This window comes from Sphaerodactylus townsendi, linkage group LG12, assembly GCF_021028975.2.
Source record: "Sphaerodactylus townsendi isolate TG3544 linkage group LG12, MPM_Stown_v2.3, whole genome shotgun sequence".
In the NCBI taxonomy this organism is placed as follows: Eukaryota; Metazoa; Chordata; class Lepidosauria; order Squamata; family Sphaerodactylidae; genus Sphaerodactylus; species Sphaerodactylus townsendi.
The window spans coordinates 14507065-14519042 of NC_059436.1; the positions used below are offsets into that span (position 1 = coordinate 14507065).

The 11978-nt window shown below is 44.4% G+C and overlaps 1 protein-coding gene across 1 annotated transcript in view; it reads left to right on the top strand.

The window, feature by feature from the left end:
* ST14 (ST14 transmembrane serine protease matriptase) overlaps nt 1–10946 on the top strand; it is a 39646-nt gene extending 28700 nt beyond the window's left edge. Inside the window, exons 12-19 of the mRNA XM_048513347.1 lie at nt 874–978; nt 2031–2138; nt 2435–2548; nt 3405–3527; nt 4806–4992; nt 5619–5893; nt 6459–6595; nt 7857–10946. Coding sequence (XP_048369304.1) covers nt 874–978; nt 2031–2138; nt 2435–2548; nt 3405–3527; nt 4806–4992; nt 5619–5893; nt 6459–6595; nt 7857–8012 — 1205 coding nt within the window. The 3' untranslated portion in view covers nt 8013–10946. The remainder of the gene's footprint in view (nt 1–873; nt 979–2030; nt 2139–2434; nt 2549–3404; nt 3528–4805; nt 4993–5618; nt 5894–6458; nt 6596–7856) is intronic.
* The last annotated feature ends 1032 nt before the right edge of the window (nt 10947–11978 follow it).

Below are 11978 nucleotides of genomic sequence, written 5' to 3' on the forward strand. Positions count from 1 at the left end.
AAAGAAGCCACAATCCTCAGTCTGCAAGACATGAGCAAGGCTGTTAACGGTAGCACATTTACAAAAGGGAAGCAACTTGATGGCACTTAATACACACAGGGGAATTTGCATAAAATCATATTTATGCAAATTCTCTCACTCTTATCCCTTTCTTCCCCCTTCCTTAACTTCCTTTTCCCAAACAACAGGGCCTTCAGACCTCGGACTAATATAGAAAATATTGTGTACATGGCATTCTATGTTGTTTGCTAGAACTCTGTATAACACTCCTTTTAAATCTCCAATAAAAATATTAAAAAAAAATACACACAGGGGAATATAGTAATGGTTTGTGACATTATACCTGAATTGGGGAAGGAACATTCTTTCTTTTTTTTGCCTTCCCCTTTTTTGATATATCCAGAGATATTGGAAACTCACTTGAGCCAGCGTGGTGTAGTGGTTAAGAGCGGGTGGATTCTAATCTGGAGAACCGTGTTTGATTCCCCACTCCTCCACATGAGTGGCAGAGGCTTATCTGGTGAACCAGATGTGTTTTCGAACTCCTACATTCCTGCTGAGTGACCTTGGGCTAGTCACAGTTCTTCTGAACTCTCTCAGCCCCACCTACCTCACAAGGTGTCTGTTGTGGGGAGAGGAAGGGAAAGGAGCTTGTAAGCCCCTTTGACTCTCCTTACAGGAGAGAAAGGTGGAGTATAAATCCAAAACTCTTCTTCTACTCTCTTCTTCTTGCAGTGGTTTACAATAACACTGATTAACAACAAGATTTTCATTTGCTTAAACCCAGTAAAATTAAAACCAATGCCTTAAAAACCACAGAATGACAGAATTTCTCTCCGTTTCCTCTTTTCCCCTGGAATTGCTGATGTGTAGCTTGCCCAGGACAGTTCACCTGCCAGACTGGCCGTTGTATTGAGCACAAGAAACGCTGCGACGGCTGGAACGATTGCTCAGATGGCAGCGACGAAGAGAACTGCAGTAAGTCCTCTTCCTTCGCTCTCCTTTTCCACTGATGGCCATGTGAGGGGAGAAGCAAGAACTTGGATGTCATGCAAGGGGGGAGGAGCTTTTAAACCCCCCCACAAATTCTGCACTACAGCAGTCTAGGTTCTGCAACCCGTTCGCTACCCAATTTTGACCCAAATATGATTGCATATTTTTAATTTGCATCCTGTTCTCATTCATCTGCTGAAGATGGGTTTTTACACTCCAAACTCTAAAAATGGGATTGTTTGCACCTCTTGAAAATGCAGTGCTGTTCTTACGAGGGCTGGAAACTCAAGTTTAAAAAATTAAAACTTTATTGGGATGCTGAATTTTGCCACCACTGGCCAAACTCTGTGGCGTTTGGTAAAGACCCCATGGAAGAGCTTCCAGACCTTTTAATTTCTTCTCACTGCAATCTTTAGAAAACCAGAGGCTAGGCCCATTTATGTGCAACAAGGAGAGACCCACCCCTTACATTTCAGAATTGTCTGCTGATTAAAAGTGAGGCCAAGTTTGTTTTCTTGGCCCTCCCACCTTTACCATCCTGCACGACTGTTTCTGTGGGGTGACTGAGCTTTCCAAAGGGCCCGTGGCTCCGAGTGGTAAGCTGCAGAGCTGCAATCAAGCCTCTGCTCATGACCTGAGTTCGATCCTGACGGAAGTCGATTTCAGGCATCCGGCTGAAGGTTGACTCAGCCTTCCATCCTTCCGAGGTCGACAGAATGAGCGCCCAGCTTACTGGGGGTAAAGTGTAGACAACTGGGGGAGACAGTGGCAAACCACCCCACAACCATAGCTTGCCTAGTAAATGTTGTGATATCAGCCCGACTTTGGTCGGGGAGGGCGTGATCTAAATTTAACAAATAAATATGTATGTCACCCCATGGGTCAGTAATGACCTGGTGCTTGCACAGTAGATTATCTTTAGCCTTCCTGGGCTTTCTTGTCACTCTTCTCAAGACTCTGTTTGCAGTATTGCTTGCGGGTTAACGACTCCCAAAGAACGACTGATTCCCTAATCAGTCGTCCACTTTTTTCTGCAGCCTGCACCGAGAAGCAGTTCCGATGCAATAATGGCTGGTGCAAGCCGAAATACTGGGTCTGTGACGGCGTGAATGACTGCGGGGACAACAGCGACGAACAGCAGTGCCGTGAGTAATCTGCCGGTGATGGGGTACAAAATAGAGTAAGGGAAGACTCAGGAGACCAAAGATCCAACGACAAAAAGTGAAGTGCACCTATGAAGTCAATCTCAGTGGTATAGTCAGATAAATGCTAGTCAATTTCGTATCAAAAGTCACACCTGAAACTGTGATAGGAAGCAATCAGGGCCTTCCAGAGCAGGCAACCTTGATTCAAGTTCCATCTTTGTCCATTCCAAGGACCAATATAAAAGTCATCTTTATCACATCTGACACGCAATTTCTTCTTTTTTTTCATTTGTCAGAGTGCCCGGCTAATAACTTCAAATGCAACAACGGCAAATGCATTTTGGAGTCCCAGAAATGCAACGGCAAAGATGAGTGCGGGGACGGCAGTGACGAAGGGGAATGCAGCACAGGTAAGTGGGGCAAATGAAGGGAGGAGCAAGTTCTCGTTCACCTGCCCAGGTTGACTGTTGTTTGACCCAGATGTGAAGTGCAGAAATGCCACTTTCCCTGCATACCTTTTTAGATGGTTAAAAGTAGTAGAGACCCTGTTGCTTTTCATCTTCTATTTTTTGGAAAACCCCACTACATTCCAGCTGGTCACGTGGACTGAGGAGCTGTAAGCAGCCATGTCAGTCCCAAAGTAAAATCCCACCTGTACCCCCAAAACACAAAATGCAGTCTGCAAAATACTTTTTTTTTAGGAGCAACAAAACAGCATACGTAAGCTTTCAAGCTCATCAGAACTCTTCATCAGTCTAGAAGTTACTTTTTTTTTTAGTTTGAAAGGAGACAGGAAATTGAAAGGAGACAGGGCATGATACTGAGTCTTGCATTTTGTGGTATTTCCTTTTCTGATTGGCTTTCCATGAAGTTGGTTAGATGCCTTCAATATCACCTTCTACCTAACTCTTCTTGCTAAAGGTTGAACCAGAGTGTATCTGCATGTAATGCGGGCACTCTGTTACCTCCCCTAAAACAGGACATTGCCTTATTAGTTGATCAAGGTCAGCATTGTCTACTCTGACTGGCAGTGGTTCGTCAGAGGTCTATTACACTATTTGCCACCTGATCTATTCAACTGGATATGCTAGGAACTGAACCCTGGGACCTTCTGTGTACAAAGCAGGAGTGCTACCCCTGAGCCACAGCCACCTCCTGAATTTGCCTCCCTGCCCCATAGTGTCCTCCCTGAACACTCATGCCATGATGTTACCCTAATGCACTCCTCTTCTAATGCTGAGCTCTTCCTCTCTGGTTGACTTACAGTCGTCACCGTCCCCTGCAGAGAATACACTTACAAATGCCGGAATAATCTGTGTGTGAGCAAGAAGAACCCCGAATGCGATGGAGTGAAGGACTGTGCTGATAACTCAGATGAAGACAACTGCAGTGAGTTAAAGTGCTAGGCGTTGTATTTGCATGGAGGGAGGGGACATGTAGATGTCCAGCTGTGTCAGGAAAGTGGCTTTATATCCATTTTGGAAAATGTGGGTCTGCTGCCTAAGATCTCCGTGAGAAAGTGCCAGGGAATCTAAAATAAACCACTTGTATCCTTTAAAAAAAGTAGTTGGAGGATTCGCTTAAGACATTTTTCAACTAACATCAAAAATACAAGGTCCGTCATTTGACTGAATGCTTGTTAGTTGATATAGTTTGTGCCTGCTGTCTAATTAATCACATGTAAAGTACCCTTTCCTGTTTTGGAAAACTTTAGTAAGTTCCTGCTTTGCTGAGAAGCTAAAAGGGGAATTAAGGTTAATTAAAATCAAAATAAGATTCACAAACACGCGTGGCACATAGGTGCTGGCTCAAGCAATTTGTATTACTTGTTAGTTTCTTGTAAAGTATGCCAAATTGTTGGCTATTAGACTTATCAAACTATTATATCTCCATAACACATATATATCTCCACTTTAAATCCAATTCATGCAACAATTTATTACAAGACAACCTTCTCTCAAGTCCATAATCATGTATTTGTTAAACCAACAATGTCCATAATCTTGTAAATATTATTACATCAATGTCACCCGTTGTGACTGTAATACAAGTTCATGACAATTAATGAAAATCCTGAATTGGTGGCTTGAATTACTTATAAAGACTGTCCCAATTCAAGGGCAGTCAAATTTCTCATAATTTTCAGTTGTATATATTTCAATCCACTCCGTTGTACTTCCCAAACGCTTCGCGCTGATTATTGCGTTTTTGTCTGTCGTCTTCAAGGGATGTGTTCATGCACTTGATAAGGAACCCTCAACAGGTGATTCTGTACATAACAATCCTTATATCATCTTATTATTGCCATGAATGAAGGTTTCTACAACATAAACAATATACAGATTAGATGGCAAAGGACTTATGATTGTTCTTAGTAACCTAATGCTTCAGAAATACAAAAAATACAAAATGGCTTCCGAAATACAAACAAGAGTGCACTAAAACTAGTCTCATTCAGTCAGACTGGCTTCAAAACATATAGCTCTAGAAAGTGTGTTTGAAACACAAAGGTTTTGCACTATGTAAGTGTTCTCTCCACATCCGTTGTGTGCACAACTGACTTTGGCTAGCAGTAGATTCCCTATAACTCTGCACATCTCTGCTTTTTCAGTATCTGATTTATTCATGCTCTGTTCTCTCGGGGACTCTGAACCTGATCTTTTCTAGACTGTGGCACACGCAGCTTCTCAAAGAAATCCCGGATCGTTGGTGGCCTCGATGCTGAGACAGGCGAGTGGCCGTGGCAGGTCAGCTTGCATGTGGGAAACGAGGGTCACACCTGCGGAGCCTCTGTGATATCTCAGAAATGGCTGGTGTCAGCGGCACACTGCTTCCGTGATGCAAACTTTCACAGGTGGGCAGATGCAAACTGTCTCTTATATTTTACAGGCTACAGTGATAGTTGGCTTATTTCTGTGTGATTTTATATCTCTGTTGTATGTCGTGTTCATGCAAGCTGGTGCAATGAGCTGGCATATTTAGCACTTAAGACTATCATCATGTGTCACCGCTCAGAGCCCTTCGGGGATGGGGCGGTATAAAAGTATAATAAAATAATAATAAATAATAAGTGCAGAAGGGCAGAAGAATACTGGCTGTGGGTTTGACTTTATGAAATTAGATCTTGATTTTCCCTATTCTCTTGAGGTTATCTTGTTAAGAAGAAGAGGAGGAGCTTGGATTTATACCCCCCTTTCTCTCCTGTAAGGAGACTCAAAAGGGGAAGGCTAGTCACAGTTCTTCGGAACTCTCAGCCCCACCCACCTCATAGGGTGTTTGTTGTGGGGGGAAAGGGAAAGGAGATTGTAAGCCCCTTTGAGTCACCTTACAGGAGAGAAAGGGGGATATAAATCCAAACTACTCCTCCTCCTCCTCTTCTTCATCTTCATCATCATCAAGGTCCTGTGACTAAAATATTCTGCTCATGCCCAAGAGTGGCTGTGGTCTGTGGTGTTTGAGTACCATGTAATCTCTCTGCAGATATTCCGATCCCAAATCGTGGACAGCATTCTTGGGCCTTCTCGACCAGCGGAACAGAAGCAATGCCAGCGTTCAACGCCGGGGGATCAAACGCATCATCGCTCACCCAAGCTTCAACGACTTTACATATGATTATGACATCGCCGTACTGGAACTGGATAGCCCAGTCACCTTCACCAAAGAGATCCAGCCCATATGTCTGCCTGATGCCTCGCATGAATTCCCGGCTGGTAGGGTCCTCCATGTGACTGGATGGGGAGCCACAAAAGAGGAAGGTAAATTCAGCAGCTTGACTAGAGAAGCTGAATCATAGAGGCTGGAGAAAGAGAGCCTTCCCTGCATTATGGGATGCGGGAGGGGATAGAATTATCTATAATATAAGGCCACATTTTGCTGGTTTTGTTGAGAATTTTTAAAACCTGGGCATGGTCGTATATACCAGTCTATGGGATTTATGGCTGGAGAAATCCCATGGAGGTTTGCATCAGTGTGTCAAGAGCAATGACATTTTTATTTTCCGAGGAAGGGAGTTGTGAAGAGTTTATTGTGATGTTTTTTGTTTGTCTGAGAACATAAGGTGGCTCGCCGGATCAGGCCAGAGGGCCATCCATTCCAGCATCCCGTTTCACAAAGTGGCTAACCGGTTATCCTGCAGAGCCAACAAACAGGGCAGGCATAAGTTCTTCCTAATGTCTGCTGTTTCTGAGGTTTTTTTTAAAAGGGTTGAAAACCCAGTGGATTTTCTGGGAAAACTCCTGATAAATGGTGTTTGCCCAACAAAGATGGTTCAGGGAATTCTCGACTGCCCAAGTCTCAGGCATTCTGTGTGGTTTTCGGCAGGTGCTGCCACCATCATATTGCAGAAGGCGGAAATCCGGGTCATCAACCAGACCACGTGTGAGTCGCTGATGCCCGGGCAGCTGACGTCACGTATGATGTGTGTTGGGATCCTGGAGGGAGGAACCGATGCCTGCCAGGTAGGTGTCTTGGGTGGCAAGAAGGGCTCAGCTGTGTGCATTTCAGACCAGAACAAGGTTTCTCTTCTTTGCTGGTTCTGTCTGTGGCCTCCTTGGGGTTAACTATTCTTTATCTCCCCCCCCCCCCGTTTCCCACAGTGACATGTTACCACCCTCTTGTCTTTATGTAAACTTTCCCTTCCTGTCAGCAGAGTTTGTACAATAAAAGCAGCCTCTGCCTCCTGCCCATGGCTGTCATTTCTCTTGTTTTCATCGCCCACTCCAGTTGAAGCCTTGGGCCCGGATCCTGACATGTTCTCCAGCTCCTCAGAACAGCATTCATTCACACATGCAAACAAACTCTGTTGCCAAAACTGAGTTCTGAGCAATCAAAGTCTTGCTCTTTTTCCTGTATTTGGTGTTGAGCGCTTTGACTTGCAAAAGCTTATATGCTGAAAGGTTTCATTGGACCTTAAAGTGCTGTTGAACTCCAGTCCTGTTCTTCTGCTGCAAACACAGTTTCCCTCCTGAACTGTGCTCTTTCCTTGCCATTCTTACACAACACTGCACTTATTCCTCTCTTGGTTAAAGAAATGCCCCTTTGTGAGAATTTATACTTCATCAGTTGCACCGCCCTTTCTGATTCCTGCTCTCTCTCCACATCTGCTTCTAACCCCTTTGAGATCAGATTATCCATTAAGATCCTCCGATGTTCTTCTGAATCCACTGTTAATGTGTTCTAGCGGCCCTGAGCTCATTGGGAAAGGGCAGAGTAACCAACAAACCAATAGTTCTCTTAGGCACAAAAGAGATTCCTAAGTAGTCCCTACCCCCATCAAGAGGCCTTTTAATTTACGAATCGCTTGCTCAACATTCTTCACTTGGGAGTGAGATAAGGAAGGGTTCCTCCGGTCTTTTTGAGTTATGTTCAAAGCAGCCAGCTTATGGGAAAGTTAACTAAGAAAATCACTCAAAATCAGGAGCATCAGTTATATCAAAAGTGTGATTTTATGTAGATAAATAAGGTCATGGGAACGTTTTAACAAGCTGAAACAATGGAAAACGCAGTTTACTTGCCAACTGAAACTTTAAAGAAATTAGACTTCCCGCTTCCTTGTAAGATGGATCACCTTTTCCACAGCATGCCCTAGAGCCAAAGGGTGACATAGGGTTGAAACACAGGCAGTGTTTTACTTGGGGCTGGAACCAAAAAATAGGGACCTATGTAAGGACAAAGGAATGCATATGGAAGACCCTTCAATCTGTGCTTTTTTCCCCACAGGGAGACTCTGGCGGGCCACTTACCAGCATCGAGTCCAAGATGTTTCTGGCCGGTGTGGTGAGCTGGGGGGATGGGTGTGCCCGGCGGAACAAGCCTGGAGCCTACACCCGAGTCCCTCGCTTTCGGGAATGGATCCGAGAGAAGACAGCCGTGTAGGCAATGATAGCAATGGGGCTATTCCCACGCATCTTGGTTTCCTGTATTTGGGTCTGTCAAGCTGGTGACTATAGACATTCCCATGTGATGTGAAGAGAACTCTGCGGATCTTGTTTGCACCCTCCTTGACCTATTTTTGGGGAGGAAGAAATGATGAGTCCAGATTTATCCCTCAGATGGCTGAGACACCAGTTTGAGGACCCTTCCCCACTCTTGACTGTGCTTTCCACACCTTTGGTCTCCAAGGACTGTTTGGGTCAATCTTGTTTCCTGCTGGGTTTGAATCTACAGGGGTGGGGCTGGCACTCCACAAGGCAATCCCACCTCTGCCCAGGTCATAAAAAGCCAGACTGGGGTGGGGTGGGGAGGGGAGGGCGGTTTTCTGCTTTCAAGAGGGGACTGCAATGCTCAGTCAGAGTGTGACGGAAGAGGTGGCACTCGTCTAGTGAAAACCAACTCGTATGTGTTTCTGGGGACAGAATGGAATGTTAATGCTCCTGTGGTTTTCTGACTCACCTTGTATAGCCAGCACCTGCAACCTGTTCTGTTTTATTTCCTCTCCACACCCAGAGAGGTCCACCCTGTGAATATGATTGTTATCTATGTTGTATTCCCCCACCCCCAAGAATTGCTGGTCAAATGGAAGGGACTGTCCTTGTGCTGTTTGCTTTTCCCAACCTGCAAGTGTCCAGGTGTGGAATATTACAAGGAAATGGTCCGTCTTTTTTCCTCTGTCGAATGAGCCTTTTGCTCACTCTGTTTCCCAAGGATGAATAGATGGATACATCTAGTTTTGCTAAAACAGTCTTTCAAGTAGGACGAATTCTCATTATGTGGTGTTGTTTTATCTCTGCAGATAAACCACACTGCAGTCAACAGGGATTTTAGAATCTTGGTTGGTACCTTATCACCCACTTCCAGTTTTTAACATTCTGTCCAGAAATTTTTTTTCAACCTAGATGTTCCTTCCCCATAAACCCCCCTTTAAAGAGAATCTTTAGCATCCACCATTAAATTCTGTCGGCCTTGGATTTAGTTCCCTTCCATTCCTGACTTGCATATGCTAAACCGCAGGGATCAATAAGCTGCACAGTTGGTGCCTTCCTTCTCTTGTGCTGGCAGTTTTCAAAATTTCTAGTCAAGATCACTGTGGCTTTAAGGGAAAATTAAGGCCATGCTGCAGACCCTGTGGGGTTTTCAACTTGGTAAACTTCCAAGGAAGCCTTTGTGACCTTTACCTGTTTAGAACCAAAGATGTGACTGTGGTGATCCTGTCATGTAAGTCCCATTGAAATTTCCAAAAATTTTGCATATCTAGCTACCTGCGCTATTGTCCCTCGTGAAGATGGAGAATTGTTCTTAAAATCTCTGTCATACAGAATTGCTGGAGGTGCTCTCTTTTGAGCATTAGGTCCAAGTGGCTTTCGCTGATGTTGTAGGGGTGCTGTTGTGACTGAAAACATATCTTAGTTATAAGGGTTTGGTTGCCCTTTGCAAAGCTGTGATCTTATACCTAAGGCTGGAATCTTTCAGTTCTGTCAGTCTCTTGAGCAAAGAGGTTATTCAAACAACCCTTGCTGTAGAAGCTTGATGGCTCTCCAGCACAAATATCATAGCATGAAAACAAATTCCACCGGTGCCTGCCAGGGTTTGGCCCATTGAATGTACCATGCTACTGTATCTGATGAACAGCATGCTAGCATGTATAACTCTAAGGATTAGTGTTCCTCCCATAATTCCAGTCAGTAGAATACATGTAGACACTTTAGCTCCGTGTGGAGAATTATGTAAGCATCACAAGACTGGACTTCATGGACCACACACCTAAGACAATGTTTGCACTTTTAAATCTTTCTCTTTCCCAATCTCCCTATTTTTATATAAGGGTAATGCAGGTAGATCTTTTATATGTAGGGGGATAGTTAAGTAGATCTAGGAGGGGGAGTAGAACATAAATGTTGGAAATGAATGAATGTCCTGCCCTATTGGGGGCCAGGTTGGCATTGCCACAATGTGCCTTAATATAAAGCCTTGTTAAATGTGGGCCATTCTTTGGCATCTTTTTTTCTGCTATGCCTTCCTGCTTTTAAAAAGTTCGTTTCTTCTTCCAAGAGATGCTTTTAGTGGTGTAGCTTTCATTTCGGATTTGAGACCGGTGTGGGAGGACGGCAAGGTTTTCCACTGGGTTTACTGTTTGCAGATCTGAAATATTTTAAAAACATTTTGGAGTTCCAGTACAGACGCGTTATGATGGAACAAAGAGCATTGATGAAAATACTTCACTAAAAGGACTCCCAAATATAGGTGGTTGGGAACAGGCGTGTGGAGATGTTATGCATGAATTAAACTCCTTCTCTGGGCTACTTTACCTGGTGTTTGCTTTGAGTAATGGTAACAGTGGTCTCTGTGATGGTGACTTTTTCCGTAGAGGGGAGAGGTGACTTGCGCAGATCTGTGCCATTGAAGCTCCACTTCCATCATTTGTATTTTTCCTATCCATGCAATGAAATTGTGGGTTTGAGAACAGATGCAGAGATAAGAAGGAATAGTTTCCAAAGCTGGGAATTACTTGTTTGTTTTAAGAGATGGTTGCATAAATAGTTTAAGGAGTGCATCAGTGTACATTTTCTTTGCAAAAATTAACTATTGACAAGGGCAAATAGATTTAGTGATTTCCTCTGCTCCCCCCAATAATTTTGTTTTTAAAGAAATTTTGAAGAATTGTTTTGAATTAGTTGCCTCCCATCTTGTTTCCTGGTGTATGTGTGCATATGTATATACTATAACTTTTTTATTTAAAAAAACCCTCTGTAAATATGCTGGAGTGAATGCAATTTAATCCACTGTGATTTCCCATTTTTGTTGAGACTTTGAATGATGTCTGTGATTTTTTTTTAAAAAAGAATGGTATTAAACCTGGATTTTTGTACTGAATGTTTGTAGTATTTAATCAAAGCATTTAATGGAAAACGGAGGGGCGGGGGGGCGGCAGTATCTTGGCTTTAAAGCTTGGTGGTGAAACAGTCACATGTAGATACCCCTGTTTGTAACCGGCGCTTCAGGGATTTATCTGACCTTCTGGGGATCAAATCAGAAGGAACAGGGAGGGGCTTGCAAGATGGTCCCTTCACAATGACATGGCATTCCACTAGAGCAGGGGTAGGGAACCTTTGACACTCAAAGAGCCATTTGGACCCGTTTTCCATGGGAAAAGAAAACACTTGGAGCCGCAAATAATTTTTGACATTTAAAATAAAGATAACACTGTATATATTGGTTTTTTTCCTTTTACTCCACTCATTCTGAGAAGCGCATGGATGCACCCGCCCTGCTGCCTGCAGGGTGGGCAAGGATGAAGCCGTTGGCTCGGCCTCGCTGGCCGCCGGGAAAGCGCCCACCCCGCTCGAACAAGGTGGGCGAGAGGGGAAACCCGCGGCGCTGCCCAGCCGGCCGCGGGCAATTGGTGCGCCTGCACTGCTGCCTGCAGGGTGGGCAAGGATGAAGCTGGCAGCTCGGCCTCGCCAGCAGCCAGGAAAGCGGCCACCCCGCTCCAACGGGGTGCCTGCAGGGCGGGCAAGGATGAAGCTGGCGGTTCGGCTCGTGGAGCCGCAATGCAAGGGCAGAAGAGCCGCATGCGGCTCTCGAGCCGCAGGTTCCCTACCCCTGCACTAGAGAGAACCCTTCTCTGACCTGCACATACAAATGCTCGTTTAAGTTCTTTAACATTTTATATGAATGTTTAATAAGAAAGTGTACTTAAATGAAACTACTCGTTCGACCCAATGGTCTGGAGTTGTATTTATTAAGAAAGTAAGAGCATATTCTACTGTTTTTCCAGAAGATGGCGTTCTAGTACTCCAAGCTAGAACATAGCTGAAGCTTGCTACAACTGGCTCACATTGCTGAGTATTTCTGTGCTTCCTGCATCCATTCAGTTGGGCTTTTAACAAACCTGAGCTTCTGCTG